Source organism: Limanda limanda, chromosome 18 (genome assembly GCF_963576545.1).
Source record: "Limanda limanda chromosome 18, fLimLim1.1, whole genome shotgun sequence".
Taxonomy (NCBI): Eukaryota; Metazoa; Chordata; class Actinopteri; order Pleuronectiformes; family Pleuronectidae; genus Limanda; species Limanda limanda.
The window spans coordinates 4,636,369-4,661,832 of record NC_083653.1 but is presented as its reverse complement, the minus strand read 5'-3'; the positions used below and the strand labels follow the sequence as shown (position 1 = coordinate 4,661,832).

The following is a 25,464-nucleotide window of genomic DNA, read 5'->3' as shown; positions in this document are numbered from 1 at the left end:
TGCATGGGACCCGGCTAATGAGGGAAACCATACATTTTAAATACAATTGTACTTTTTTAGTGGATTTCAAATCACCACTCACGATCAAATCCACATGTTTCTGGGCAGAATTCACTGTCACTTCAGTTTATTGAATGTTAAACACATCGTCACTAGGGATGGGGGGAAAAATCGATTCAGTCACAAATCGCGATTCTTGTGAATGACGATTTTAAATCGATATGCTGCCTCCAAAATCGATTTTTTTTTTTTAAAACATATTTATTGGTTTATACCGGGGGGGATATATGGGGGGAGCAACATCACTCAAGAGCATGTTGACCAGCTCTTGTTTTTGCACAAGAATCTAAACATACCCAAGAACTAGCTTTGCATCGGCTACATGCAAACAACAATAGCCTCCTTTTTGTTTATTTCAAAGTTTATATTTTAAGTAAACTTTTATTCATTCTATTTAATTTATCTTTTATTTATTGTTTAAAAGTAGCCTAAGTGGCATCCATTTCTTAATCTGTCAGTTTGTGTGCAGTTGACAGGGGCTATACAATAATAGGGCACATTTTTATTTATTTTCTCTATTGACTGCCCGGAAGTCATTAAGTTAATGTTAATATTTGAAATAAAACTGGTAAAGCTCTAAGTGAATTTGACTGTGTTGTATTTGAAGGAATGATTCAACATTTTTCCATGGTCCAGTATTTAGAAAAAAAAAATAACCAAAAGAAATCCCAGGAAATCCTAATATCGAATCGCAATACTTACAGAATCGCAATACATATCGTATCGCCACCTGTAAGTATCGTGATAGTATCGTATCGGGAGGTCCCTGCCGATTCCCGTCCCTAATCGTCACATCCGGTATCTCATAAATAATCTGTTTTTTGTAGGTTTATAAGCTGCATATTTAAATAATAATTCAGTCGTGATACTAATCTGTGTTTAAATGCTTCGTCTCTCCAGATCTGAATTACTGCGGACGCCACCACCCGTGTGTTAACGGTGGAACCTGCATGAACACGGAGCCGGACGAGTTCCACTGCGCCTGTCCACAGGGCTACTCCGGCAAGACCTGTCAGATAGGTGAGGGGGGGGCGGGGCACACCGGAACCTGCTCGGCTGATCGAGGAGGATTCTTGTAGTAATTTGAAGAAGATGAATACATGAGTAGGCCTGTCACGATAACACATTTTTCTGTGCGATTAATTGCCCCAGAAATTATCGCGATAATATTGCCGTTTTGACACCATTTTCAACTTATATAATGATAATGGCATAATAATGCAAGTACACCCTTTCGAAGATCAATAAACTTTTATTTTTAAAGAACACTGGAACTGGACATCTGGAAGACATTTAAAATATCCAGAATTAATTAACAAAACATCCAAAAACAATAAATACAATTATTTTAACCAAAAATGCTCTTGAATAAAAACCAAACACAACCAAAAACAAGGAATGTGTTTTAGGTGAAGATGCAGGTTTGTTGTATTGCCGCGTTTTGTCAATATTGTTTTCAAACAAATGCGACATGTCGGCTCGCATAGGTTATTTGGTTCGCCCCGGCCGTTGGGTTTGAAGCCGAAGTGCTCCCACACGGCAGCTGTCGCGTTCGGCTTAGACACCAACGCCATCTTTTTATTCTTCCAAATGTTTTTTGTCTTGCTCTTCTCCTCTCGGGACTTTCATGCTGCACTCTGCACTGTGCAACGCCAGGGCTCCGCCTCCCACATAGAGACCAATGCTACAAGTGACTGACACGCGACCAGGGGGTCAACTTATTGTGCCCTCAGCTCGGCCTTTAAGGCTGCGCTGCAGGAAATAATAACCATCACCAACTGAATGCCTAACCCTGCGCGCTGCCTTGAAGAATTCAGTTGGGGCAAAAAAACACCAATCCGCCGAGAGGGCAGATACACCGGATTAAAAACTTTTGATATCCAGTTACTTTGAAGCGTGCGGATGGAATTTATTGCAGCCGGCAAAAAATTATCGCTCATTTTAATTTATCGCGCAATATATTGATTTATTGCATATCGCGACAGGCCTATACATGAGTCCTGTTTTTTATTTTGACCGTGTCCTCTTCTTCTTTTCTTTCAGCCGAACACGCCTGTGTCTCCGACCCCTGCGCCCACGGTGGCGCGTGCCACGAGGTCGCCACCGGGTTCGAGTGCCGGTGTCTCCCGGGCTGGGAGGGTCCGACCTGCGCCAACAGTGAGTCGCCTCCCTCCTCCCAGTCTTCTCCTCTCTCTCTCCTCACCCTCTGCGTCTGCGTCATTGTTTGTCATGTTCGTAAAACAAAGTGTGTGTTTTCTCAGATTTGGACGAGTGTGCGTCCGGCCCTTGCGCTCGGGGGGGAACCTGCATCGACAGGGAGGACGGCTTCGAGTGCGTGTGCCCGCCGCAGTGGGAAGGAAAGACCTGCCAGATCGGTGAGTGTTCGGTTCCCTTCGTTTCCTAAAACCGGTCAATTCCCCCGAGGAACTCGCTGTCCTGGATTAACTGTAATTTGGGATTAAAACTGAAAAAGCAGCGACCTGAGCCCCACGGCCTCAGTGCACACTTTAAATGTCCTGGATGAGCCGGCAACTCCCCACAGCTCAGAGTGTGTGTGTCTGTGTGTGTGTGTGTGTGTTTGTGTGGTTGTTTTCTTTCTCAATGACTTTACCAGTTACTAGTGCGTCTATACCCGGGGGTTTGTTAGTCACTGGCGGCGGAGCTCGTTTCTATATCGCTCACATCCCAGCAGGCGGACGTGACCAGCACCGAGCCAGGAAGTGGATTAGGACCGGTAAACAAAGTTGGTGTGTGTGTGTGTGTGTGGGTGTGTGGGTGTGTGGGTGTGTGGGTGGGTGGGTGGGTGGGTGGGTGGAGATAGGGAAGAGATCCCAAGAGTTCAGTGTCATCTTACCAGCTCAGATCTCGGTTTACGGGCAGCTATTGGCCTCCTGTCTTACCTGGAGATTGGTGTGTGTGTTTGTGTGGAGTGTTGGGTTTCACAGAGAGAGAGAGAGAGAGAGAGAGGACAGGTGTGTGTGAGTGAGCACAGCAGGACTCCCTGTGGAGCTACCCCCCCCTACCAACCCTTACCAATCCACCACCCTCCCCAACCATTTGAATATTGAAGCAGCAGAGCTTTTCTTTATGTTTGTTAAGACAGAATTGAAATCGAGTGTTTCAGTCGCGCATCAGAATAAACAAGTCGCCCGAGCGGAGGAACCAGGGCCGGCGTTCCGGTGACTCAGCGCCGGTCACTGCCACTGATTGTGTTTTTCCGGAAAACCATTAGGAGGTGTTGAGTGAAATGACTGTTTTCTCTCTGAGGCTCTTCAGTCGAATCCATCCCTGTTGTACTGTCTGAATAAAAAAAATGTAGAGGAAGTGAATTTGGCGAGATTTTCCTCAAACTGTCGTCCTGTGCAGTGGTGGAAAGTAACAAAGTAGAAATACTTCGTTATTGTACTTAAGTAGATATTTCACACATCTGTACTTTACTTGAGTATGTCTTTTCCTGACGACTTTTTACTTTTACTCGTTACATTTGAACAAAAATATCTGTACTTTCTACTTCTTACATTCTCAAAACTGGCTCGTTACTTGAGCAGCGGAGGTTGGCGCATCTCTCTCTCTCTCTCTCTCTCTCTCTCTCTCTCTCTCTTTCTCTCATCTAGGGTTCAAAATTTGTAAAATTATACATTATATACATTATATTCATATTGTTGTTATAATTTTTCAGTCAGTTGAGATAAATCTTGAGGAGAAACATTTTGGGTTGTTTTGTCTCTGTATAGACCTACTATAAAAGGCACTTTGCATTTTTAATTTTGGTACTTGTACTTTTACTTTTGATACTTAAGTACATTTCAACACCAGATACTTTTGATACTTAAGTACTTTTAATATGAGCTACTTTAAGACTTTTACTCAAGTCATTTTCTGACGGGTGACTTCTACTTTTACCGAAGTCACTCTCAGGTAAGATATCTGTACTTTTACGCAAGTACGGCTTTCAAGTACTTTATACACCACTGGTCCTGTGTTATCTTAAGGATTTATCAAGAAACTACAGAACTATACGTATTTATATATATTGGTATTGCAGTATAAAATAACATACATGGGGTAAAGGATTCCATCCATTCCTTCCCTTTTTATTTCATTTGTGTGTTCTTGAGGCTGTAAAGTCTGCCTTTTTACCCGTCTGCCCCCCCCCCCCGGCTGGTTTCCACTGACGGACTGGGTCTCCCTCTACTTCCTGCTTCCTTCACAGATACGAATGAGTGCGCAGACAATCCCTGCGAGAACGCTTACGCTTGCAAAAATTTGATTGGCGGATATCACTGCAACTGTTTTCGGGGATGGTCTGGACAGAACTGTGACATCAGTCAGTATTTCTTCTCCCTCAGAATCACTTCCTCCTCTTCCTCTGGCTCTGGCTCTTCCTCGACTGACCACCCCCCCCCCCCCTTTTCCTCACTCTTTACTGGACACACAACACTATTTGTGTCACTTCCCCCCCCGACATGTTGTAACTAGGGTTGCAAAATTCCGGGAATATTCAAAGTTGGAAACTTTCCATGGGAATTAACGGGAATATACGGGAATTAACGGGAATAAACGGGAATAAACTGGAAATGTTTTGGGTAATTTATACTAACTGTATTTACCTTGTCATATACAGACATAAATATAAACATTTTGTTTTGTTATAGGCTGATTTGAGTCCTGAGGAAACTTTGGGCACTTGACTATATGCTTCTGCATCGTTGTGTCATTCTTAACATAGGTCTTTGCACAGTATTTGCAAATGTACACGGCCTTTCCTTCTACATTGGATGGGGTGAAATGTCTCCACACATGAGAGAGTGCACGTGGCATTGTTCTGTAGAATAAGATGAGAAAAAAGTTTGTAAAAAACACTAATGCAATGCCAGAGATATAAATAGTTAGCCAAACATTTGGAATCGTCTGTAAAAATATTTTACAATAGATGGATAAATGAATGGAAATAGGCTAGATGAACAGATGAACAATCCTCAATCAGCATGATAATATATTTTCCCCAGTTATATCATAGAAACTTACCTGACTAGTCCTGCACTCTACAGCAGGCCTCAATAGCCCTGCTGTAGAGTGAAGGATGCTGGGAGTTATCTGTGCATGTGATGGAAGAATGCAAAGTGGAGGGTTGAAAGTCAACGTTCCATACATCTTTAAAAGTAGAGTTTTGAATGATGTTTTTATTGCTCAGCGTTTAATTTGCGTATTTATTTTTTTTTCAAAATTCCCAAAATTCCCGAGCTAAACTTCCCATGGAAAGTTTCTGGAAAGTTTCCGGAAATTTACCGGAAACTTTCCACCCCTTTGCAACCCTAGTTGTTACCAGTTCAGTTCTTGGGAAACCAAAGCTCGGACGCTGACGTCTGAAACCTGCATGATCCGTTTCTCTCTCTGTGGCTCGGCTTCTCTCTCCAGGATCTGTCCGGTCTCACTAGTTGTTTCCTTTTTCCAAAACTTTGACTCAATCTCTGCACATCCCACTTTGTAGACCTCACCTAACGATTTAACGAGGTGACGACTCGGGCCTCCTTTTTAATCCCCACGTGAGAATGTTTGTCCTTTTTTTGTTTGTTGTGACGATTTAAACTAATGTGAAATGTTGGCGTCCTCCTCAGATGTGAACGGCTGCCGCGGTCAGTGCCAGAACGGAGCCACGTGCAAGGTGCGGCTGATTTCATTTCTCACTTCGATATGATTGCACGCTTTAAAAGTTCCGCCCCTTTGACCCTTGACCTTTCTGCCCGTTTCCCCCCCAGGAGGTCGCCCGGGGTTACCACTGCCTGTGTCCTCCCGGCTTCGCGGGCGCTCACTGTGAGATCCAGAGGAACAGATGCGACGGCGCTCCGTGCCAGAACGCCGGCCAGTGCCACCCGGTGCTGGACGGCTTCGTGTGCGAGTGCCCGCCCGAGTTCGCCGGACAGCTGTGCGAGGTGGGTCTCCGGTTCCACGCGTCTCAGCAGTTAAAAGAGCGAGAGACGCAGGGGAGAGAGAGAGAGTATCTGAGGCGGCGGCGGCGGTAACGGGATTAAAGCGGCGACACTTTAGACGTGTCGAGCGTTTCTACTGCGGTGGACTGGGAATCCAAACCACAACATCATGATGATGATATCCAGTGAGAGGGAGAGGTTGTGAGCTGGATTCCTGCTTCGCTCTCAGGTTCCACAGAATGAAAAACACACGGTGGAACCATCGTGTTGTTTGAAAACAGGAGGGTTCACAAAATCTTTTAATTCATCAGCTCCTGAAGCAGATGGACATGAAATATAAACATTTGATATCTTGATCAATTGGCTCTCGTTGTAAATCAGTGCCTCCTTAAAACCTGCCTAGTTCCCCCTCCTCTTCCTCCTCTTCCTCCTCTTGTTCCTCTTCCTCCTCCTCCTCCTCTTCCTCCTTTTCCTCCTCTTCCTCCTCCTCCTCCTCTTCCTCCTTTTCCTCCTCTTGCTCCTCTTCCTCCTCTTCCTCCTTTTCCTCCTCTTCCTCCTTTTCCTCCTTGCTCCTCTTCCTCCTCTTCCTCCATTTCCTCCTCTTGCTCCTCTTCCTCCTCTTCCTCCTCTTGCTCCTTTTCCTCCTCTTCCTCCTTTTCCTCCTTGCTCCTATTCCTCCTCTTCCTCCTCTTGCTCCTCTTCCTCCTCTTCCTCCTTTTCCTCCTCTTGTTCCTCTTCCTCCTTTTCCTCCTCTTCCTCGTCTTCCTCCTCTTCCTTCTTTTCCTCCTCTTGCTCCTCTTCCTCCTCTTCCTCCTTTTCCTCCTCTTCCTCCTTTTCCTCCTTGCTCCTCTTCCTCCTCTTGCTCCTCTTCCTCCTCTTCTTCCTCTTCCTCCTTTTCCTCCTCTTGCTCCTCTTCCTCCTCTTCCTCCTTTTCCTCCTTTTCCGCCTATTCCTCCTCTTCCTTCTTTTCCTCCTCTTGCTCCTCTTCCTCCTCTTCCTCCTCTTGCTCCTCTTCCTCCTCTTGCTCCTCTTCCTCCTCATCCTCCTCTTCCTCCTCAAACACGTCTCAGTCACTTGTTTTCATACCCATTAATCATTTAGTGAAAACAAGGCACCTTAGTTTATATAAAATGCAGCAGGTTGTGTTGTTTATGGAATAATCTCACACCACTGGGCTTCATGCTATCATCAGCAATCTGCAGTGTGTGTGTGTGTGTGTGTTGGGGGGGTGTTAGACTACCCAGAACAATTTAAAAATACAATACAGCTGCTAAGGTGAAGAGTATTAATAGTTCCTTGACAGCCACTTGGCTTTTGGAAACTTGTAACAGAGTGTAAACGCACTCGGCGTTCTGACCCCGTCCCTCTGAGCCAACTGTCAATTGTAAAACTCAATGTGCCAAATTCTTGCGTAATGCTGATTTATTTATTTTCACTGCAAGCGTCTCGTTGTAAATCAGATCCGTTCTTTGACACAGACGTTTACACGCCAGCGTCCCGGCCGCAGCCTTTTCTACATTTGGAGGCGTGTGTTTGAAGTTGAAAGTAGGTTAGCAGCAGCGAGAGGAAAACGACACTTCACCGACTCTCCTGGGCTCTGGATGGAGGACATAGCTGGTCAGGAGCCAGATCCTGATTTAGCATCTCCACTATAAATATGAGCCTCCCTGGATGAGGTGATGCTGGAGCTCTGCCCGCGTACTACAGACCTCTGATGTCTGAGAGGGCTCGGTGCACATTCCTCTGCTTTCCCATGTTGTTCTGTCAAATCGGGTTCCGTCATTCAGAGCCACCAGCAAGTCAGGGTTTCAATTTTGATGAATCCTTTATGACCATATAGGATCGGCCAATAAAAAGGTATCAGTAACTATCAAAATCATTGTGTATATATAGTTTATACACAGTATAACGTATAATTGGGGTCCATCACAAATCTACATTCTAAGATTTCTCTCCTGCTTCTGTTCAAAATGTCGCTTTGACCCGTGAGTGAATGTTTATAGACCCTTGTCCTCAGAGAAGATCTTCAGACCACACACGCACGCACACAAACCAGTGGTAAAGAATAAGTCATAACTTTCTCTGACAGTTGGGGTAAAATAAACCGAGACCCCCGTTCAGCACCTTACATGGTGAATGGGGGGGCACCTCCACAGTTTACACCCTGTAGCTTCTGAAGCTTCTGTTTACGTGAACTCAGAGGGTTTCACTCTGACCTCTCCAGTGCAGCAAAGACAGAATATGTCACCGTGGCCTCGAGATCGGTTGTTTTTGTCGTGGAGGTTCGAGCGATGATTTATCTTTATTATCTTCTCTCCGCGTGACGTATTCTCCCTCTCCCTTATCGTCCTCTCGCCTGCTCACTTTCTCTTTCTCCTCCTCAAGGCGTCCGTCTCAGAATAATCTTTTAAGTTTACGCCGGACGAAGATGTGAAACCCAGCCTAAGCCGCTCACATTTGGCTTCACTTGCTAAATTGTCTAAATAATCACTCACAATTTGGAATTCTACATTAATATTGTCTCTCGGTGGTTTCCACAGATCCCCAGCTGGTCGCCCTCTGACGCCTGTGATCCGAACCCGTGTGAGAACCAGGCTCAGTGTCACAGCATCTATCAGGATTACTACTGCGCCTGTCCCGACGGCTTCGAGGGACAAACCTGCGAGCGGCTCAAAGAGAAGTGCAGCACCGTCCCGTGTCAAGGTGACCGGGGGGGGGAAACCTGCAGGATCCTAAACCTCTGCTTCATGTTAAAGACGAGTATTGAAACCCTATCGGTGTCTTTTCTTCCTCACAGCGATCGACAGCTGCACCGTTGCTGTAGCGACCAACGACTCGGCCGGCGTGCGGCACATCTCCTCCAACGTCTGCGGTCCGCGGGGTCGATGCCTCAGCCAGGCGGGGGGGAACTTCACCTGCGTGTGCGACCCGGGCTTCAGCGGCATGTACTGCCACGAGAGTACGAGCAGCATTTTAACCTCCAGTCTAACATCAGAACTTAAAACTCACACTTTTCTTGTCTTTTACTGAATTGTTTACCTCACATCCGTGTTTTATCCCCAAACAACACAAATATCTTGATTTATGCTCTTTTCTTATTCATTTTAAGTTATTTTTAAATCTATAAGAGATTATCTACAACACATTATAACATTTTGTATGCAGATGTAAGGATTTGCAGTGTTTGTGTGATTATTATGCACGAATGTGTCTTTTAAACCATTGTTTAAGTTATTTTATTCTTATTATAAGGTTGAAATATGACAAAAGAGTTTACTACTTTAACTCTCACATATTATCATGTCTTGTAAGCAGATACAAGGATTTTAAAGTGTTTGTGATTATTATATTAAACTGTTTTCATTACATTTTCCCAGTGTAATGTAGCTTTAAACAAATGATATAAAGTACAATCACAGACATGACCTAAACATAATATAAGGATCTTATTTGCCTACGACTGCAGAACATTTTGTTTTAAATTCCTGTTTACGTGCTTTATACTTATCATGAGGTTGAAATGTGACAAAATATTGTACAAAAAGTAAATTTTTCTATCTTTTTCTTGTAAATGTGAGGGAATTGTTTACCTCACATCCGTGTTTTATCCCCAAAACAACACAAATATCTTGAAATGTGCTCTTTTCTTAGTCCTTTAAAGTTATTGTTAAATCTATAAGAGATTAACTACAACATATTTTTACATTTTGTATGCAGATGTAAGGATTTGCAGTGTTTGTGTGATTATTATGCACAAACGTGTCTTTTAAACCATTGTTTAAGTTATTTTATTCTTATAAGGTTGAAATATGACAAAAAAGTTTACTACTCTAACTTTCACATATTATCATGTTTTGTAAGTGTTTGTTATTATTATATTTAACTATTTTCATTACATTTTCCCAGTGTAATGTAGCTTTAAACAAATGATATAAAGTACAATCTCAGACATGACCTGAACATAATATAATGATCTTATTTGCCTACAACTGCATAACTGTGTGTTTTAAATAACTGTTTACGTGCTTTTATACTTATTATAAGGTTGAAATGTGACAAAATATTGTACAAAAAGTTAAATTTTTCTGTCTTTCCGTCTTCTAGATATTAACGACTGCATCGACAGCCCTTGTGGAAACGGAGGAACCTGCATCGACGGCGTGAACTCCTTCCAGTGCTTCTGTCCCGACGGCTGGGAGGGCCGCCTCTGTGACCACAGTGAGTTCAGGACGGATCTGCTCTCTGCTCCGTTCCCTCAGTAACAAGAGTGTTGATATTCTAACCGTGTGCGTCTCCCTTCGCCGTCAGACGTGAACGAGTGCGGACACGACCCGTGCAAGAACGCCGGCCGCTGCGTGGACCTGGTGAACGACTTCTACTGCGAGTGTGCCGACAACTGGAAGGGCAAGACCTGCCATTCCCGTGAGTTATGTCCACTGCCGTGTTAACGTGTGTGTTTATGTTGGTGCTTCGCCGTGGGCCCCAAACTCCAACACGCTCCATCTCTGTGTGTTTGGACAACTGAAGCGTGACCTCGACATGTTTTGATCCCAGGAAACGTCCTCTGGTCTCGGGGTGTTGGTACAATAGATGGTGTTTACTAGAGATGAGCCGGATACTCGGCTGAAACGAGTATCCGGTACGGATAAAGCACTTTTGCCGAGTACGATTTTTATACGAGTAATCGGAGTCATTATCTGTGCTCGGACTGAATGAAAATCCTCACACAGCGTCACAGCACTCCTCCCGTCACACACGGCTCTGCTCACTCGCTCACAGAACAGCTCTCTGTCTCTCAGTCACTCAGGTTCACTGCGCATCGGGACTGTTCCATGGGCTCAGTCAAGGAAGCAGAAATGATTCGTTAATTTCCCGACAATTACAATTACACTGCACTAAACTTTAAGTGTTAATGTAAAGTGAAAACAACAAAACCAGTCTGTATGACTTGTGAACGAATATAATTCACGTCTTTCTATACTAAAAACACAGAGTGTTAATTTCTCCGGGAGACAGTGAACGTCCCTCGCATCTCACTCACACACACACACACACACACACACACCTGGTGTGGAAATAAATTAAAAAAAAAAATGTCAAAGTTATGTTGAACCAGCCCACTTCCGGGTTAAATCACACCCACTTCCGGGGTAGGCCCCGCCCACTCCGAGTACGGTACAGATACGGATAATTCATATGGTTAACAGATACAGATACAGATAATGCTGTACTCGCTCATCCCTAGTGTTTACCCTTCTTGCCTTTTGTAATCAAAATTAAGCCCAGATATCTGCGATAAAGGAACTGCCATCTTGTGGATTCACCTCCTTCTATTGCTTCAAATACTGAATTAAAACCAAATTAATCACTCGATGTCCCATCCACTTACATGGAGGAGGCCCCTCTCTTTATGAGCAGTCTGAGGTGCAGTCTGTGATCTGAGTGTTTTGTTTTCCCCCCCCCGCCAGGCGAGAGCCAATGCGACGCCACCACCTGCAGTAACGGAGGCACCTGCTACGACCACGGAGACGCCTTCCGCTGCGCCTGCCCGCCCGGGTGGGGGGGCAACACCTGCAACACAGCCAAGAACAGCACCTGCGCCTCCAGCCCGTGTTCCAACGGTGGAACCTGCGTGGGGGGGGGGGACACCTTCACCTGCATCTGCAAGGACGGCTGGGAGGGACCGAGCTGCGGCCAGAGTCAGTTCCTCTCACACATCAGTAACACACAAATCACAATTCACTGCATTGTGCTTATTAACGATTTCAATTAGATTAGATTAGATTAGATTTCTTTATTTTAACGGGGAAATTCACTTGTTACAGCAGATAAGAGAAAAACAGAATTTAAGTACAGTGCCGAAGCACAATAAAAAAGATCACAATATGTACACTACTAAACTACACATAATAAGAGTACAGAAACAAACAACCTGCAAAACAGACACTGTGCAAAAACAGGTACTGGGGAGAAAGTGGAGTGATGTAAGTGTTATTGTAATGAAAACAAAAATATTATAAGTAATATTGCAACAGTAGTGACCATGATACAGAAAATAATTAAAAAGTAAGTGACCATAATATAAATAAAACTACAAAATAGCATGATGGAAATATAAATATTGCAATGTAACCATTATAAGTGACCATGATATAAATATAGATGTAAAGTGTTGAATATTATTGTGCTTGGTAGTGATCTGAGTAAAAAATAAATAAGAAAAAGCTAAGGAGATGTTTTGAAGTGTATGATTCTTCTAAGGCTGCAAACAGAAGTGACATTTAACAGTTAAGGTCAATCCCCTACGTAGGTTTTAGAAATGACATGAAGGCCATTTCTTTCTTCATTTAGTTATATGTATATGAGTTATGTAATTTATATTGATATAGTCCCAAACGCTGCTGCTGCTACAGAGCTGGTTGTCTTAAGTTTATTAATAAATGCGAAGCCGATAAGTTGAACGCTTCTCGTGAGCCACAAACAAACAGAAAGAGATTTGACAGACGCTCAAATATTCCACTAGCTCACCGGTGCTTGACGAATATTAGAAGATTATTTTATATTTATGAAAAATCTATATCAAATATCTGTATGAAATGCAAAAGAAAATGTCTGACTGAGCATTTCTTGTGTTTCTCCTCTTCCACAGACACAAACGACTGCAACCCTCATCCATGGTAAGTACCACACCCACCCACCCCCCCACCCAAAAAATCCATCCTGCATGGAGGAGGGGGGGTGAAGGGCTAAAAGCTGTGGAAGTTAAATCAAGCCTCAAAGAGAGAGAGGGGGGGGGGGGGCTTATAGTGAATAGGACGGAGAGAGAGAGAGAGAGAGAGATATTTTTGGGGTTTGGCTGTATAGTGAGTGCAGGTGGGGGGAGGAATGTCAGGGAGAAAGAGGAGGGAGGGGGGGTGGTACGTGTCCCATTCTTCCCGTGCGACCTGGGTGGGGGGGGGGGGGTTGGGTGGGGGGGGGCTTTGAGGAGGACTGGAGGAGAGGCAGGATGAGAGGAGGGGAGGGACTGGACACGCCTATTAGCATCTGAAAGGTGGAGGCTGGTATTGATGAGTTGAATTGAGCCGCGTGACCCCCCCTCACCACACACACACACACACACACAGACACACACACATACACACACACACAAACGATGTGTCTTTGTTGCAGCCCGGGAGGATGTGGCTCTCGTTTAATCGTTTTGTTTTTTTATTTCCTTTTCTCTCTCAGCTACAACGGAGGGATCTGCGTGGACGGAGTGAACTGGTTCCGCTGCGAGTGCGCTCCGGGGTTCGCCGGACCCGACTGCAGGATCAGTGAGTAGCGACACCACGGAGCTCTATGCAAATACACAACCACCCACCCCCCAACTCCCTGAAGTAGTCATGGTGGTGGTGAGGAGGAGGATGGAGAGATGGATGGAGGAAGGCACCGAGGCAAAGGGAGGACGAGGAGGAGATGGACACATTGACACCTAAATGCAGGACCCCGGGGGCGCCGCCCTCTCCCTTTTTTCTCTTGGTCCTTAAACGCCTCAGGGGTCAGAGGTCGTCCCTCCTCCATACTCGCACAGTCACACAAACACACACCGAGGACAAATTACCCAGTGACCCTGAAATTCTTCTTCTCTGCTCCTTTGTCCGCGGCCGGATAGCGTTCACCTTTGCTGTCGGGCTTGAATCTGAGAGTTCGCCCCGGCCCGGGCTCGTGTGAAACCCGGGCGACAATGGTCGGCTTCTCAAAAGATTGTTGGTCGGACGGCACAATCGATTGGTCATCCTTCACAGAGCCGCTCTCATAACAGAGAGGTCGATGATTAAACACGGGCACTATTTACCCCTTCATCCTCATTTGACATTTTATGGGGTTTTTATTTTGCCCGGGCCGTTGTTGGTCTTGACCCAGGGGCTCGTCAAGTAAATCAGTGAGTTGATTGACAAAAATACGTCACGAGCTCCATTAAAATGAGTTTATTTTGAGGCTTTTGTTCAAATTTTTGCAGGTTTTTATTGGGACTGTTGAACGTGTGGTTAAACCGCCCGCATGTCATACACCTACGCAACCAGCAGGGGGTCGTTGGACGTGGTTCGGTCCTTGTCATGCTAGCATATGAAACGCCAAACATGTTCCAATGAACTCGCTGTAATTTGTTGGTTCTCAGGAAGGAACAGAATTTAGCTGAAGTTAAACTGCTCCACAGACGATTTAAATAAATAAAGCTTCTTGAATCGAACATTTCCTGAGGATTCGGGTCAGATTCAGCTGTTGCTCTTGAAGAGTACGTGTCCCTTGTCCCTTGTCCGTCCTAAAGTCGACGTCCTCTTCCCTTCACAGACATCAACGAGTGCCAGTCCTCTCCGTGTGCCTACGGATCCACGTGCGTGGACGAGATCAACGGTTTCCGGTGCATCTGTCCCCTCGGCAGGACCGGAGCCAGATGTCAAGAGTGTAAACAGCTTTTTGTTTATTAGCTTTGGCTTAATTATTCAACATATATCTTTGTATTCAGATCATTGAGACACTGAAGTAAACATGTGTCTCTATGCCTGTGTGTGTAGTCATCGGTATCGGGAAGACGTGTCACTACGCCGGGCTGCAGTTCCCTCACGGCAGCCGCTGGGAGGAGGAGTGCAACAGCTGCCACTGCATCAACGGCAAAGTGGACTGTACCAAGGTGAGAGGGCCGGGAGGAAATATCTGCTGCTCTTTACTCACTTGGTTTTCTCCATTTCCAGTCAAACGAACCACCAATACATTCCCCAGTCTGTTTATTTCACCACTTTTAAACTATTTAAAAACCCCAAAACAAATCAATAAACCACAGTTTGTGACATTTCCAGTATGTGAAGAAAACAAAACCAATACACTCCCCAGTCTGTTTATTCTACAACTTTTAAACTATCCCCTTTAAAAAATAAATCAATAAACTAGTTTATGTGACATTGCCGGTATGTAAAAAAAAAAACCAATATTCATTACATCACAACCAGTTTGGTCACATTTGAAGAGTTGTCTTTATTTTATGAAGGTAAACATTTTGTCTATTGTTTATTGTTCAAAACCTACTTTCTGGAGACATTTCCCTGGATTTGGGGGAATTGTGTTGGACAGTTTCTTACTATTTTCTGGAAAAATCGATGACTAACAGAGGAAAATGGCCATAAAAGACCACAAATGAGATATAAGGAACATTAGCTGGTGGTTATGATGCTTGTCACATGCAGGGTAATAGAAATATGCTTCGTGTCCCCAGGTGCTGTGTGGTCGGCGTCCGTGCCTGCTGCAGCCGTCGGGTCAGCAGCAGTCCTGCCCGGCTGGACGGGAGTGTCTAAAGCACAGCTACCTCACCTGCTTCTCCCCCCCCTGCCACCAGTGGGGGGTCTGCTCCATCGCCGGACCCTCGCCCCCTCAAGTCACCACCGAGTGCCAGCCCAACAGCGGGCACTTGGACAACAGCTGCGTCCGCATCACGCTTGTTCTCAACAGAGACAAAGCACCACCAGTGAGTCGTGTCTCAGGATGTTTCCTGTTGTTCAGATATTCAAGTTGTGTGTTGTTGGTTTTTGTTGTATCGTTGCTGATCAGTGTGCGTTTGTTTGCAGGGAACGACTGTGGAGAACATCTGCTACGAGCTGAGGTATCTGTCGAGTCTCCGGAGTTTGGCGAAGGGCCACGAGCTCCTTCTGCTCTGTGACGTCTCTCCGTCCAACCAGGACGCTGTGAAGGTGGCCATAGTAAGTGAATGTACATTGTTTAATTCTTAGTTTGTGTGTTATCATGCAAACCAACACATCTGAGCTGTGTTGGAGGTCATTAGCTCCTTTCCCCGGTGCTGGCTGGCTCACATCTAGCTGGTTGGGACCCAAACAACTGCTGCTCTTTGCTAGAAGACAGTCAAGCCTGCTATTGCTCACACAACCTGTAGTTGATCAGATTGATGGAGGTGTGGGTAAAATGGACAAAATCAGGTTAAAGTGACAGTTTGAAATTCTACAAAACAGATTTAATTTCAGTCTCTTTCTCAAGATACAAAAAACGAATGAACTTGTTCTTTTATTCAACTTTCAGTGACTTATTCCTTTGTGACTTTACTATTTAGACTCTTAATATGAGACTTAAACATGCAAACTTTGGACTCTTTTGACACACTGTAAAGATATATATTTAGATGTATATATTTTATTTTCTATTTTAAATTTTTGATATTCTATTTCATTGTTATTCTATTTTAATCTTTTTTATTCTATTTTATACTATTTCTATTTTTATTTTATTTTTTTGGGTTGAAATGACTGAGCATTGCTTAAAGAGAGTGTGTGACCCAAGCATTTCATTGACAGTGAATACTTCATGTTATCGCTGTTCATTTGACAATAAAAATCTTGAATCTTGAATCTTGAACACTGCAGTGAATAAGAGAATAACAAGAGGCTCAGTGCTTGTTCCTGGTTATTGGGTCTAATCTCTGACGTGTTCTCTGGTTTGTTTCTCAGTCTTTCCAGCCTGAGGATCTACAGGACCTCAGTATGATCCAGAAGGTTGCCAGCGCCATAGAAGGCACCTTGTCGAGGCGACACAACAGCAGCATAATGCTGGCTGTCACCGAGGTCAAAGTGGAAACGCAGGTCATGCCCCCCTCAGTGGGTGAGTAATAATTAACAAAGGTGTCCCACAAGGGTTTGTCACGGGCCCCTTTCTGGTTCCTGATTAATCCACAGATGTCTCTGCAGCGTTCTCTAACTTTCCTCTCTGTGTCCACAGACTACCTGGTGCCTCTGCTCTGTGTCGTCTTCTGCCTGCTCTGCCTCTTCTGCATCATCGTATGCGTTTGGTGGACACGCAAGCGGAGAAAAGAACGAGAGAGGAACTCGCGATCTGCTTCAGACGACAACGTGAACAACCAGTGGGAGCCGCTCCGGATCGTGGTGGGCCGGGCGCAGCAGCAGCAGCTGAAGGAGAGCAACAGGGAGGCTGAGCAGGAGCGCAAGAAGCTCATGGGTCCTTCCTCTCGGACGTGTGACGAAGGGGAGGAGGAGGAGGAGACGGAGGGCGAGCTTGAGCTCGAGGAGGAGGAGGAGGAGGAGGAGTGTGGTGGAGCGGAGGCGGGGAAGCAGCCAGTTTATAAGTACTCTAAGACTGCAGTGCAGTCCAGTGGGGGGGTGGTGTGTACCCAGCACAGCTCCAGCCCCCCCCTCAAAGCGCCTCACCGGACCCCAGGCTACAACCCCAAAGACAACCGCTGGAAAAACGTCAGTGCCGTCCTGAGCGGTCCCAAAGGCCTCAGAGACCACTGCGTATGAGACCCTCGACCCAGAGAGAAGCTGCAGGAAGCAGCTCTGCTTATGTTCACACAACTTTCGGAAAGAAAAAGAGGCTTTGTGTTTTAATAAGCCATTCTTTGTTTGGATGTTTTCGTCACTGTCACCTGAAACGATTTTTTTAATTCAGGAGGCTAGTGCACAGTGAACAACCTTTTTTTTGCTTCTGTTCGCTAAATATTCTTTAATTATGTACAGAAGGAGCTGAAATGTTAGCGGTTTTCTTGCGTGAGGCAAAAGAAGCTCTCTGCAATTTTTTGTTTTATGGATTTGTACCATTTAAGAAATGATGAATCAAGAAAAAGGCGAGAAAAACAACTTGTATAAAGTTTTTTTTTTTTTGGTTTGTTTACAGATTATGATTTAGTTGAGTTGTCAGCGGGCTCCTGTTCAGTGTCTGTGGGTTCAGACACACGTTAGAGGGACGGTCAAGGAAGAGTTTAGAGGGGAATGTCCTGTTGACGTCGCAGCAACAGAGGAGGACTTCCTGTCTCTGTCCGGCTCCGCCCACTGGTCCACCTGTGCCCGTCATGCGCCAGCCTTACCAAAACACTTGGCCTGGAGGGGAGAGGGGACAGAAACCCCAGTGCCTACTATGTGGCCTTCCATTGTTTTTGTTTTGTTTTGCTCCCGTCGCTCGGTCGTCTCGGCTGGACGCTCCGTTTTGAGGATGTTCTGCAGTATTTGAGTTGGTAGCAAGTGCCTTTCTACGAGCTGTGTGGAGGCTCCGAGTCGCGCTGCCCAGTTTGACCTCCTCGTTCTCAAATCTCAAAGGGATATAAGTGTACATTTAGAGAGTTCAATTTCACAGCAACGCCATTCAAGGTATTTGATCCAAACAGAAATGAATACTCTGTACATATGTGTAAATACTAAAGGAGTCGCTGTGTATATTTGAAATAAGTAACTTAAAGACAAGTCACACATTTTTATTATTATTATTGTTATTATTATTATTATAATTAATATTATTTTTTCTACAATGCCATTCCTTTTATTTATGCCAGTCGAAATAGGCAGGTTTTATAACACTTCATATCCAGTCCCACAGTAGAGAACCTTTACACTGAGGTACCACCGATGAAGGAATTTATGAAGGGTTTATAAATGGTTTATTTTGGGATGCATTTTATATTTTGTGACCCGTCAACAGTCTCTTTTACTGCTTTTTAGTTAATGCAATAAATAATTGATGGTTCTTTGGATTCATATTGACACTCATTTCTTAGAATAAACATAATAAGGGCAAAACTACAGCTTTTTCCCTTGGTTTCTTTCCTCTGAAAACATTCAACCCTTTGATGCTCGAGTCTTTTTTAACTTTATCGGTTCCTTGGTTGTGGTTGTTCAGGAGCAGGATTTGCTTTAATAGCCTTGAAGTTCTTTTCCCTGCAAACACTTCCAGCCATTTCTAAACCCGTCACAAACCCTCCAGCTGCAGGTGCCTTAATGTAACGCATTATTTGTGTAATCAATGGTCATCTTTTTTTATGTTGTTGGTTTGTTTTCTTTATTAAGGAAAAAGTCATTCTTTGAAAAGTTGTGTGGTGTTTTGTGGCGTGTTTCAAATGCTCTCACTTCACGATCATGAGATCTCTGGAATAAAACACTGATGGAGGATTTGAAAAGTTGAAAATGAAACCGTCCACTCGTGACTCTTGAGCGTCTCGAGTGCGGACGTCAGAAGGACAAATGTGGACTTCATGCATTTAGCCTCATGTTTGTTTTAAAGGCGTCAATGAAGGGAACGATATTTGCTGATGGTTAAATTTCATTTTGCAAACAATGCAAATGTTGTTTTTTCTTTTCTGTTTTTTTTTTAAGTTACCAACTCAGTTCTACATCACAAGTTTTTACCCTTTTTCATATCACGTCTTTGTCTCAAAACGCCATCGTTTTTTTCTGTACATGGGACACGGCAAAATAAAGAATTAAAGATGCATCACTACTGGTGTTAAAAAGCTGAATAATGCATATTGTATACATTTTATTCTTCAAGGGACGTAAGTTAATTTTGTACAAAGCGAGAAAAAACAAGTTTCCATTCTTTTAGTGGATGTTTAATTGTTCTAAATAATCATCCCAGTTATTTATTAAAGCAGTTTTGACACATCTTCATCGCGCTTGTAATATTTGTAATATTTGGTTTGATAAAGGTTCATGTGTTTGTGCCGGAGCTTTCGACCGCCTCGCTTCATTCAGTTGTCATGGTGCAGCAGGATCTTCATCGCCATGGTAACAAGGATAGGCACGTGGGGGTGGAACGGTCCTGGTTAGGGAAAAAGTTCAGGCACAAAAAACTACAAGTTGAGAGGATGCTCTATATCCTGGTCAGAATCTCTAAGAAAAGAGATAAAATGACAAAGGCCGTCTAAACTAAAGGAAGTACGGATCTAATGTAATTAACATACATAATGTAACTATGGGTCATAAGTATTACATATTACATAGAAGTTATTTTAAGATAAGATAAGAAGTCCTTTATTATTCTTGCAATGGGTAAGATTTGCAATGTTACAGCAGAAGACATCACATGAGTAGCATGCAGTACTTGGGTGAAGGAATATAAAGAAATAGAAATATACAACAATATATAGATAAAACATATCTATAAAACTATATTAGAGGACAGTCCTAAAAACTCAAAAGACAAAGTAGTTTCCATGTAAGAACTTATAAATGTGACCAGGCCTTAAAGCTGCTCTCATCAATACTTGTCTTCAAAAAGTGGATTCGATGATTGTGTCATATCTAAAAGTGGCGGAGAGATAATTGATAAAGAGCCCAACCCATCACTTTTATTATATATATATATATAAATGATACGTTTAGCTCACTGCTGTAAACATGTTAACTCTGCTCAGAAACTTTCCTGTGTTCACTCTTCAAATGAGATGAAGCTTCAACCTCAAACGTCTTCTGCAGCCGATCGATCGATTCCCATCTCCTCGCCGGGCGGCCATTGCTCCAGCTCACACACACACATGCACACACACACACACACACACACACCAATAGAACCGCATCTCCTGTTCTGGGCCGATCCGGTCTCCACCAATGAGAAGCTGGCCTGATGGTCCTGGTCACATAAAGATGTGAATGTTTCATGAGTAATGTTATGATGCTGGGGCCGAGTGAGCCCCCCCCCCACCAGGACTCCCATGGGTGCCCGTGGCTGAGCTAATGGGAGCGAGTGTTGTCGGAAAGGCCGGATCGACTTACACAGTTTTGTGGAAGTGGAGGAGTCGCAGAGAGAGAGAGAGAGAGAGAGAGAGGGAGAGCTAATCATGATTATAGGTATATTTATATATGGACGATGGTGGAATCTTGTCTTATTATCTCTGCTGAGGAGGTTTTCACTGCTATTCGCTTGCAGAAGTACGCAATAAGTAAATAATAGTTGAAATAATACAAAGATGTTGATATGAGATGTTGCTTTGAGGACTGATATCGATGAGGGCGGGGGGGGGATTTGATGACACGTGATTGAATTGAATGGGCCTTGGTGGAGGCAGGTGCCTGAAATGCTTCATATCTGAATTAATGTGTATACCATCATGTCTTGGTATTCAAGGTTTTTTAGTGATGCCAAGTTGCCTGTTTGCCTTTTCAGCCTGTCAATACCCCCCCCCCCCCTCTCCTCCACCCCCCCACCCCCCCCCTTCCCTGCCATCCCAGACTGCATCAGTAAACTGACACCAGATTCCAAAAGTGGCTCCTTACAACAGCCAAGACGAGAGCCAAGGACATCTCGGAGCTCTGCGTTTGTAAAACACCCAGGACTTTGCTACTGAAGGCAAAATGGCCGAAAAGCCTTCGTCGGGGGGGGGAAAGTACTGTGACGAGCACGTGTGTGTGTTCTCCGTGCACGTGTGTGTTCTCCGTGCACGCTCACAGTCTGACTGACGGAGAGGGAAGATGGTGTTTGTGTTTTGTGTTTTGTGTGTTTGCTCCCTGTGGCTGCTCGGTGCATCTGTTGATGTGGGTCTGACAGCGGAGGCAGCTGGGTGACAGGATTTTAGGCTAAGCCCCTCGTCCCTTTAAACACACACACACACACACAGACACACACACACACACACACACACGCACACACAGACACACACACACACACACACACACACACACACCAAACCCGGCCCTTACAGCACATCGAGCTGGCACGTCCTGGTGGACAGTGGCTGCAGCTGGCAGACTGAGGCAGGGAGACAGGCCACAGTGTCCTGACTGTATCGCTGTGTGTGTGTCTGTGTGTGTCTGTGTGTGTGTGTGTGCACGGCTGGCTGGCACTGCAGGTCTGTTTAGTCGCTGCAGTAACCCCCACACGTACCCTCTGCACCAGGAGGTGGAGGGGGGGGGGGGCAGTAACAGGAGGGAGAGCAACAGAGTGTCTTGCAGTGCCAGAGCAGCTTTTCTGGGACAACTGGTGTGTGTGTGTGTGTGTGTGTGTGTGTGTGTGTGTGTTTTATGTCGTATACACAAGTGTGTTGAGATGGAACATGGATGAGGCCGGGGAGGAATCAACTGAGGTCATAAAGACAAACATGTGAACTATAAATGTACAAAGGCGGCTTCGTGTTGACAGGAAACTAATTGTTACTAATAAATTAGACAATATTCTCTCTGCCCATCGAGCCTCAGACCTGGTGACGTATCTCCACAGCTTCTGTTATGATCACATATCTGTCCATGCCTGAATGTGTACTACATGTAGTTTAGTGCAAACTGAAGAGGGCCGGAGAAATGAGGAGCACTCGAAACTTGAAAGGTCAAAGGTCAAAGGTGGGGGTAAGCAAACTGTGAGATTTTACATCTACTTCCAAACCTCAGGAGCCCTCTTGTGCTCACAGACACACACTTACCATGCAAACACAAACGTCCAGCGGCACCAGGTCGTACGTGTGCACGTGTTGACCCAATCTGGCCTTTTAGCATTTCGTAGTAGAGAAGAAAACACTAAACATGCAGAATATTTCACATCCTAAAACACACACACGTCCACATGTTGCTCGAGACTAGGGTTGCAAAATTCCGGGAATATTCAAAGTTGGAAACTTTCCATGGGAATTAACGGGAATATACGGGAATTAACGCGAATTAACGCGAATTAACGCGAATTAATAAACTGGAAATGTTGTGGGTAATTTATACTAACTGTATTCACCTTGTCATATACAGAAAATATAAACATTTTGTTTTATCATAGGCTGATTTGAGCCCTGAGGAAACTTTGGGCACTTGACTATATGCTTCTGCATCGTTGTGTCATTCTTAACATAGGTCTTTGCACAGTATTAGCAAATGTACACAGCCTTTCCTTCTACATTGGATGGGCTGAAATGTCTCCACACATGAGATAGTGCACGTGGCATTGTTCTGTAGAATAAGATGAGAAAAAAAGTTTGTAAAAAAACACTAATGCAATGCCAGAGATATAAATAGTTAGCCAAACAATTGGAATCATCTGTAAACATATTTTACAATTGATGGATAAATGAATGGAAATAGGCTAGATGAACAGATGAACAATCCTCAATCAGCATGCTAATATATTTTCCCCAGTAATATCATGGAAACTTACCTGACTCGTCCTGCACACTACAACAGGCCTCAATAGTCCTGCTGTAGAGTGAAGGATGCTGGGAGTTATCTGTGCATGTGATGGAAGAATGCACAGTGGAGGGCTGAAACTCAACGTGCAGCTTGTGCTGCATTCCAGACATCTTTAAAATGAGTTTTGAATGATGTTTTTATTGCTCAGCGTTTAATTTGCATAGTTTTTTTTTTTTCAAAATTCCCCAAATTCCCGAGCTTAATATTCCCATGGAAAGTTTCCACGCCCCTTTGCAACCCTACTCGAGACTGAAGATTTTTTCTTCCTCAGACGTCATCCTGTAGTTTTCCTCTCTATGTTCGGTTCCACATATTCCGGTCATGTGTGTTTGTGCACGCTCGAGTGACCGTGTGCCGTGCAACCCGACACCGTGCACAGTGATATGCAAGGTCAATTTGCACCTCTCGCAGCCTGAGTGACACCGGGGGGGCAGGTCACAGTATGTACAGTACAACCGAGCTCTCATGTGTACAGGTGGATCCCAAGCACGAAGGTAAATGTTGTTCATATGAATACAACTTTATTTATAACCTCACTGAGTGTCCTGTTCACGATTAAATACTTAAAAGTAGTTTTTAAGTACTTTTGTTGCTACATTACAGAGGGAATACTGCAGTTTTTATTCCACTACAGTTAACGGACATTGTTAAAGATGAATCCAGCAGTTTCCTTCCCGTCTCTAAACAACAGAGGGTTTTCCACAGCAGCCATTTTGGGTCATGGTGAACCTGGAGGTGAGCACAGACGTTACTGATCTCATCCATTGTTCTGCTCTGTCCAGGTGATCCATGTATCTTTAATTGAATGTTTCTACTCTCTGGTCAGCGTGTGGAAGTAAAGTAAAGTAAATCAAGTGAAGAATCTGAATCCCTTCTCTGCCACGAGGCGCAGGAGCAGTCATGTGACCTCTTCCACCTCCAACGCACCTTCTTCCAACATGGCGGCCGCGGTTCAAAGCGGCGGCTCCTTCTCTGACCTTTAGTAACCGGGATGATTCTGCAGCCGTCAGCAGTTTGATAACGTGTCAAAGTCGAAGTGGTTCCGTCCGAACTTGTTGCCTCAGCTTTGTGTTGAGGACGATTGTGTCAATGCCACATTTTTGCTTTCAACTCTCCACAAACAATTAACTTCCTGCAGATGACGCCAGCTGCTATTCACCGACTGTAGGTAAAGGCTGCTTGTGTTAACACGTCGATTGTAAGTCAGCGTTTTGGTTGTGTTCAGTCATGTTTGTGTATTTGTGTTGCTATCTGTGGGTGATGGTTTGTTTTACTTATGAAATGTCTTCTGGTTGTGATGTGGGTGTTGATTCGACATGTGAATATTTGACCTAGAAAATCAGCAAGACAAAACACGCTGAGCTCCACACGAGAGAAAATATCAATCAATCAATCACATTTTATCTGTACATCTCATATCACAATTTATCTCATAGATTTCAACAACGTGAAACATCTTCTGTTCTTAACCCTCAACAAGAGTGAGAAGAGAAACTGATCAACTAGAAAAACAAACGTAGGATGTTCGGATCCCTCAGGACGGACACGAGCACAACAGATGTAACTGAACACATCAACAAAATTACAGTGTTCACGACATTGATTAGAAGAAACAGTTTGTATCACAAGTGTCAATGTTTAAAGTATTTAAACAAAATGAACTGTCTAATAGAGATGAAGGGAGCTGGATGAAGGATGATAGAATATGTATTAGTATTTGATTGAATATTTATTTAAGCCTCGGAAGACACATTGAGGGATAAGACCCTCATTTTCAATGGTGCCGAGGGTACAATAAAAAAGTTGATACATTAAAAGTTAATACATTGAATAAATACGAATGAAATAAATATGCATATATATATACACAGTAATACAAGGTATAAAACAATTTGTCAATAAAATACTATGGCAAAGTCAACTAGCAGTTACAGTCATTGCAGGAGAAGTCAGCTGAACACGAGACCAGACTCGAAAACTCCGTCAATGAAACAAATGAGCGCAACTTTAAAGATTTTTGGACCTCATTCCAGATGTAGGGGGCTTTATAATAGAAAGCTGTCTTCCCCAAGTTGGTCTTAACACGAGGTACATACATTGAAAGCCAGCTCTGGGAGCGAGTATTGTGGGTATTAGTATAATGATATAAAATATCTGTTAATGTGTCTTTTAGTCTTAAACCTACACTCATATACTTGTTATTCATTTATTGGACAGAATTTGCATTTACTTCTTTAAATCTTTATCCTGACTCACGTTTTTTGTTTTATTTGACAGGGATTTAACGGGCCGTTGCATGAACTCGCTGAATATTTTCTCGTGGAGTCACTTTATTGCGTTTTCGTTCCGGTCCCTTCGATCTCTCGCTGCGTGCGAGTTGTTTCTGTGCATTCAGTCCGATTCAGAGGATTTCTTTTCACCGGCACTCCTCCTGTGACTCAGCCTCGACTCGCTTGGTTCAGAATGGAACAAGGAAATAATGAGAGGCGGATTTTGTAATATCACACATTCCATCGGTCGGTTCGGGCTTGTCACAGAAATAT

General features: G+C 44.1%; 1 protein-coding gene across 1 annotated transcript in view; it reads left to right on the top strand.

Moving 5' to 3' along the window:
• Nucleotides 1–18,225, top strand: part of jag2b (jagged canonical Notch ligand 2b) — a 46,938-nt gene extending 28,713 nt beyond the window's left edge. The window contains exons 7-25 of the mRNA XM_061092080.1: nt 961–1,080; nt 2,104–2,217; nt 2,322–2,435; nt 4,274–4,387; nt 5,679–5,725; nt 5,820–5,993; nt 8,531–8,693; nt 8,788–8,949; nt 10,095–10,208; nt 10,299–10,412; nt 11,459–11,689; nt 12,640–12,667; nt 13,221–13,306; nt 14,325–14,438; nt 14,549–14,664; nt 15,244–15,492; nt 15,593–15,724; nt 16,484–16,634; nt 16,752–18,225. Of these exons, the coding sequence (XP_060948063.1) occupies nt 961–1,080; nt 2,104–2,217; nt 2,322–2,435; nt 4,274–4,387; nt 5,679–5,725; nt 5,820–5,993; nt 8,531–8,693; nt 8,788–8,949; nt 10,095–10,208; nt 10,299–10,412; nt 11,459–11,689; nt 12,640–12,667; nt 13,221–13,306; nt 14,325–14,438; nt 14,549–14,664; nt 15,244–15,492; nt 15,593–15,724; nt 16,484–16,634; nt 16,752–17,290 (2,882 nt within the window). The 3' untranslated portion in view covers nt 17,291–18,225. The remainder of the gene's footprint in view (nt 1–960; nt 1,081–2,103; nt 2,218–2,321; nt 2,436–4,273; nt 4,388–5,678; nt 5,726–5,819; nt 5,994–8,530; nt 8,694–8,787; nt 8,950–10,094; nt 10,209–10,298; nt 10,413–11,458; nt 11,690–12,639; nt 12,668–13,220; nt 13,307–14,324; nt 14,439–14,548; nt 14,665–15,243; nt 15,493–15,592; nt 15,725–16,483; nt 16,635–16,751) is intronic.
• Nucleotides 18,226–25,464: the final 7,239 nt, after the last annotated feature.